The sequence below is a fragment of the Buceros rhinoceros genome, unplaced genomic scaffold (assembly GCF_000710305.1).
Source record: "Buceros rhinoceros silvestris isolate BGI_N320 unplaced genomic scaffold, ASM71030v1 scaffold25452, whole genome shotgun sequence".
Lineage (NCBI taxonomy): Eukaryota > Metazoa > Chordata > Aves > Bucerotiformes > Bucerotidae > Buceros > Buceros rhinoceros.
In genome coordinates this window covers 18,760-24,747 of record NW_010399972.1, presented here as the reverse complement: position 1 = coordinate 24,747, position 5,988 = coordinate 18,760, and the positions used below count along the sequence as shown (strand labels likewise).

Here is a 5,988-nt window from a genome sequence, read left to right as displayed (position 1 = left end):
GGGGGGGACACGGGGGCTGTGCACCCCGACCGCCCACCTTCACCGTCGCCCTCTGTCCTGCGCTGGGGGGCTGGGGCAGGGCGACCTGCTGAGTCACTTCCCCTGCGGGTTCGCGGGGACTCGCACCGCTGCAGCCTGCCTGTCCCAGCCTCCGCGGGGGTCCCTGCACCCCTCCGGTGGGCTGCGGCCCCCGACCTAAAGGTCGCTTTCCGGATCATGTGTCCGCGGTGGCCCCGGGGGATGCGATCTTCTCCCGAAGGGCCAAGGAGTAACCGGATCTCCAGGGCCCTCAGTAAATTTAGCGCCTGACCTTTGTAGTGTGGGGGTCACCCTTAATCTTTAACCGACGTGCCTCGGCCTTTGGACAGGGCTGCCGGTCTCCTCCTAGCCCCACCACGCAGGGAGCGGTAGGCGATCCCGGGGCAGGGCAGCAGGCTGTGCCCAGTCCAGCAGACTGCTTGTTGCTCCTCCTCCTCACCCAGTCTCTCTCCTCAGATTTGGCCGCATCGGCCGCCTGGTCACCCGGGCTGCTGTCCTCTCTGGCAAAGTGCAAGTGGTGGCCATCAATGATCCCTTCATCGATCTGAACTACATGGTGAGTTGCCTTGCAGTGCCCTCTCCAGGCCTTTCCTGTCCTCTCTGGCAAAGTGCAAGTGGTGGCCATCAATGATCCCTTCATCGATCTGAACTACATGGTGAGTTGCCTTGCAGTGCCCTCTCCAGGCCTTTCTGAGTAGGGCTCCTCTGGCGCTGTTCTAGTAGCTTCCCAGGAAGAAGAGGCTGCAGGGGTCGGCAGACGGGGTTCGGCAGAGCCAAGTATAGCACAGCCCTTGGATAAGGTCACAGAGGAGGTGGGGAGCTGAGACCGTGGTGTAGGCAGAGCAGGAGTTAGGGAGGTGGCAGCCAGGGTGCCTGACCTTCCCCTGCCTCTTTCTCCTCGCTAGGTTTACATGTTCAAATATGACTCTACTCACGGTCACTTCCGGGGCACTGTCAAGGCTGAGAACGGGAAACTTGTGATTAATGGGAACGCTATCACCATCTTCCAGGAGTAAGTATCTCTCTCCTCTTGCCCCTCTGGAGGATAAAAGCAGGTGTTTAGTGGAGCAGCTCTTACAGTTTTGCCCTTCCTCAGGCGTGACCCCAGCAACATCAAGTGGGCAGATGCTGGTGCTGAATATGTTGTGGAATCCACTGGTGTCTTCACCACCATGGAAAAGGCTGGGGTGAGTATGCCACAGTGGCACGCAGGAGAAGGAAGAATAAATACTACTGCTCCTGCCTGTGGGGCGCATCGCTGTGTGCAGAGTCGCTTGAGATGGAGCGGGGAGAAGAGGTTGTTTGAAGAAATGAACCATTGCAGAAATTCTGGGTTATGTAATGTCCTTCTCTTTTTCCAGGCTCATCTGAAGGGTGGCGCTAAGCGTGTTATCATCTCTGCCCCCTCAGCTGATGCTCCCATGTTTGTGATGGGTGTCAACCATGACAAGTATGACAAGTCTTTGAAAATTGTCAGGTAAGGAAAGGAAGGTGCCTTTTGGTCTGGAGCAGTCCCCAGCTGAGTGGGGGCTCCTCTCGCCTCTGTAGATGCGTTGTGCCTGGCTGATTAGCGTTCCTCTCTCTTCCCCAGCAATGCCTCCTGCACTACCAACTGCCTGGCACCCTTGGCCAAGGTCATCCATGATAACTTCGGCATTGTAGAGGGTCTTATGGTAGGTCTGGAGCTTGCTGCTCAGGAGGGTGCCTGATCCCCAGGTCCCCTCATGTGGGAGAAAAGGCATCTGCATGCCCTGTGTCCCCTGGGATGGGGAGGAGGTGCCTGCGATGGTTTTTCTGGAGAGTATGGGCTGTGTTCTTACTGCTGTGCTTTCTTTCCCCAGACCACTGTCCATGCCATCACGGCCACACAGAAGACAGTGGACGGGCCCTCTGGGAAGCTGTGGAGGGATGGTAGAGGTGCTGCCCAGAACATTATCCCAGCATCTACTGGGGCTGCTAAGGCTGTGGGAAAAGTCATCCCTGAGCTCAATGGGTGAGTGTGCTGGGTGTCCGGAGGAGGTGCTCAGTACCTGGCCAGCTCTGACTTGTTACTAGCAGGACGGAGGGCTGGCAGAGGGGTGCTTTGCGCTGATCCTGCTAACTCATGTCTCTCACAGGAAACTTACTGGAATGGCTTTCCGTGTGCCAACCCCCAATGTCTCTGTTGTGGACCTGACCTGTCGTCTGGAGAAACCAGTAAGTGTTGGGGACAAGATCCTAACAACCTCCAGACTTCCCTCTGCTTTTTCTAAACTGTCTTCTACCTGGAATTCTCTCTGCATCCGTCTCTTCCCTAAGATTTGGTTTTTGTGAACACGGCACCTGATACGGAGTTCCTGCATGTCTCTTCTCCCTCCCCTCCCCCGGCGGACATTTTGTGCGAGCTGGGATCTGACCATCTTAAATTTGTCTCTTCCTAGGCCAAGTATGATGACATTAAGAGGGTAGTGAAAGCTGCTGCTGATGGGCCCCTGAAGGGCATCCTGGCATACACAGAGGACCAGGTAGGTGAATCCTGGTCTCTTGGCTTTGTGGTAATTGGTGCTCGCCTAATTTTTCTGCTAATAGCAGCCTTGCTGGGATCCCAGTGAGGGCGCTTGTGGTTCAGGCTGTGGGAAACTAGGTGTTACAATTTTCTTTTCGTTCCAGGTTGTCTCCTGTGACTTCAATGGCGACAGCCATTCCTCCACCTTTGATGCGGGTGCTGGCATTGCACTGAACGACCATTTCGTCAAGCTGGTTTCCTGGTAGGCACAGTCAGTGGGTGAGGGGGGGTGAGGCTGTGGGGTTAGGGGTTGGCACAGACAAGTTCCAGACTTCTTTCCTCTTTATTACTGCCAGCTGGTGATGCAGGGTGATGCATAGATCCCGTGCTGAGTAGGGTGACTCCAACATGTAACAGTGTCTGTGGACTGAGATTGACTATAGCCTTCTCCTTCCTGTGTTAGAGGGTGGATGGAATGCTTCCACTTTCTGTACTGGAAGTGGCTGGGAAGCTTCCTGCTTCGGTTGTGTGGGACAGGGCAGAGAACAGGAGCAATGGAGCAAGGGATAAAAGAAATGGTTTGGTCCTGACAGCCTTTCTGTTTCTGTCCCCAGGTATGATAATGAGTATGGGTACAGCAACCGTGTTGTGGACTTGATGGTCCACATGGCATCCAAGGAGTAAGCCGAGCACACAGCCCCCCTGCTGCCTAGGGAAGCAGGACCCTCCTTCATTGGAGCCCCTGCCCTTTTTCACCACCGCTTAGCTCTGCATCCTGCAGTGAGAGGCCAGTTCTGTTCCCTTGTCTCCCCCACTCCTCCAACTTCTCCCCGAGCCTGGGGGAGGTGGAGAGGCTGATAGAAACTGATCTGTTTGTGTACCACCTTACATCAATAAAAGTGATCACCATCTGAAATGCCTTGTCTGTCTGTCGGTGGGAAATGGAAGTTTGGGGGTTCTTAGTGTGTCTTGGGGGTGTAATGAGCAAATGTAGGAGCCTGCTTTAAGATGGGCCCTTCCAGCCTGGCTGCAGCTGCTGGGCAGCAATGCTGTGTGGATGCCACGTGGAGGCTGTGAACCCAGGCAGCAGAAACATGGGACAGGCCAGAGTAGTTTTTTGATAGCTGGGGTCGCGCTGCGGCACAGTGCAGTCTTGGGGTGCCTTACTCGCAAAGAGCAGTGGGTGCTGAGTGTGGGGCTGCAGTGAGTGGAGGTGCTGCAGCAGTCTGGTGAGCTGCCTGTGCCAGGTGTGAGAGGCGAGACATCTGCCCGTGAGCCAGACCAGGGTGTGGTGCTCGCAGGAGTGCTGCGGGGTAGCAGGGGAGGCAGGCTCAGCTGCTTCCTATCTGGATTTGACTGATGGTGTGTGCAGATCAAAGTGCTGAGCAGATGACTTTTTTGCATTTGGTTTGGCAAAGGGGTGCAAGAAACAGGATTTACTACTTCTCCTTCCTCGCAGGAGTGCTGCGTGGTAGCAGGGGAGGCAGGCTCAGCTGCTTCCTATCTGGATTTGACTGATGGTGTGTGCAGATCAAAGTGCTGAGCAGATGACTTTTTTGCATTTGGTTTGGCAAAGGGGTGCAAGAAACAGGATTTACTACTTCTCCTTCCCCTGTCTTAGCAATGTTAAAGGAGGGGTTTTTTTAATTTGCATTTACCTCTTAAAATGAATCAACTTGCCCTAGAGGAAATGGCTGCCTAGAGACGTGTCGGAGGCTGGTGTTACTATGGTGGTAGCTAGTCTTAATTCTGGCCTAATTCTGGGTGGAAGGAGGGGCAGCTGCAGTTAAGCTGCTGAGCAGCAAATCTCTGCAAGGTGAGTGTCAGCTCTCTGCCAGGAATTGCATTACCTTCTCCTACGAGAAGTGTGAACGCTGCTGGGCAGGCCCTGAGCCTTCTGCGATCTATGAGTGCCAAATTTGGGCACGATGTGTCACTCTCTCCCTGGTGGGCAGGCTTGGAGCTATTGTCTGGACCCCAACTGCTGTAGACCATGATGTGGAGCGAGGACTGAAGCTCCCAGCATCAAGCTATGTTAGACACAGTTTCGTAGAACTGCTTATCTCCAGCGCTTGGGCTGTGTAAAAATTAAATGTTTACCAGACTAGAGGGCAATGACTCAACGTTGGTTTGGAAAGAGAAAAAAGTTGAATAACCTGCCTCTGGATAGGAGCTGGGAGTTTGAGGAGCTTGTTAGCCCTGGGAGAGCAGCACACCTGGCTTACCCTAGAAATGGCCCTGCAGGAGCTTTAGCTCCTGGGGTTAACTGGAGGCAGCCCTCCCGTGGAGTTGGTTTCTGCTGGGAAGAGGTGTAGCTTGCAGGTCTGTCAGGCTTACAAATGAGTCTTCAGCTGGTCACGTTCTGTCTTCGATTGCGGCGCTTTGGAATGGCTGTCCTGTGTGCTGCTGCTGCCTGCATACTTTTGTGTGCGCCAAGCAAGCGCCTCGCTCGATTATCTGGTCATCTGCTCAGAGAGGCTACTGAAACAGCTTGCAGGGGGGCATGCCTGTTTCCCCGTATAAAACAAAGATATTTTTGAAGCAGGAACATTTCAACAAGTCATTTTTTTCCTCTAAAAGCCTTACGGTTCCTGAGGAAGATAAGGCTGCCTGAAAATTCACCTAGCACGAAGAAGTCGTCTCATTTAACAAGAGTGAGCCCTGTTCAACCTGGTATCAAATTGCTGTGGGAATAAGCCAATGCGTACAGCCTAGGGGGTAAGGTGGAGGCAGAGCATGTGCTCTCAGACCAACAATTGCCGGGAGTGTCTCAGGCGGAGGTTCACTGTGTTTTAAAGTACTATTTCAACAGTTCACAATCTTGCTTGAAATTCTTGGGAGAATGGTACAGTACCTAGGCAAGCCAGGAGTCACAGATTTCAAAACACAGCTGCCATTGCGTGGAAAAGGGGAGAGCCAGCGTGACAGTGAGTTGTGCAGCCTTTAGGCTGCCTGGGGGCTTGGTTTCCTCGTATAAGCTCCTGAAAGAGCACAGCTCATCTTGTAAATCCTCATTTCGCATCCGGCCACTGTGCCTGCAGATGGCACCACAGCAAGGCCCCTCTGGACAGATGGAAAAACAAGCTCAGTGGCCAGCCTGCAACCCTGGCCTAAAAATCTTTCTGTCCGTTTGTTTGTTTCTCAGTTCGAAAAGTTGACATACATGACTGCAGGTGGCATGGGGATAAAGATGGGAGATGTGCTGCGGCAGCTGCTTCTCTCTCTCTGGAAGAGTTTTCCCCTCATTAGAGGAGCTCTAGGTTTGCTCTCAAAGCATTTCTAGGGAAAACCGCTGGAAATCCTTGGTCATGGAGGGCAGGCGCTCAGACAGGCACAGAGAAACCGCAGTTCAGCAAAGGAGCTAAAAGTGCTTGTGCTCCCCTGTCAGGACAGACTGGCTCTAAAAGCAGCTGTGATAAACCCGAGTCCATCCTGGTGCATGAACGCCCTGCAAGGGGAAGGTA

The 5,988-nt window shown here is 53.6% G+C and overlaps 1 protein-coding gene across 1 annotated transcript; it reads left to right on the top strand.

The window, feature by feature from the left end:
• Window positions 1-638: 638 nt before the first annotated feature.
• Window positions 639-3,440, top strand: GAPDH (glyceraldehyde-3-phosphate dehydrogenase). The gene is made up of 10 exons (XM_010131688.1): window positions 639-695; window positions 945-1,051; window positions 1,136-1,226; window positions 1,401-1,516; window positions 1,631-1,712; window positions 1,881-2,032; window positions 2,157-2,235; window positions 2,460-2,543; window positions 2,689-2,786; window positions 3,139-3,440. Exons 1-10 carry the CDS (start codon window positions 693-695, stop codon window positions 3,206-3,208), a joined length of 882 nt encoding a protein of 293 aa, XP_010129990.1. The 5' UTR covers window positions 639-692; the 3' UTR covers window positions 3,209-3,440.
• The last annotated feature ends 2,548 nt before the right edge of the window (window positions 3,441-5,988 follow it).

Bases quoted from the DNA above. Each gene is read 5' to 3' on its own strand.
- GAPDH (XM_010131688.1), top strand. The intron at 2,033-2,156 runs GTGAGTGTGCTG...TGTCTCTCACAG, and splicing joins GTCATCCCTGAGCTCAATGG to GAAACTTACTGGAATGGCTT. The intron at 2,787-3,138 runs GTAGGCACAGTC...TTCTGTCCCCAG, and splicing joins TTCGTCAAGCTGGTTTCCTG to GTATGATAATGAGTATGGGT.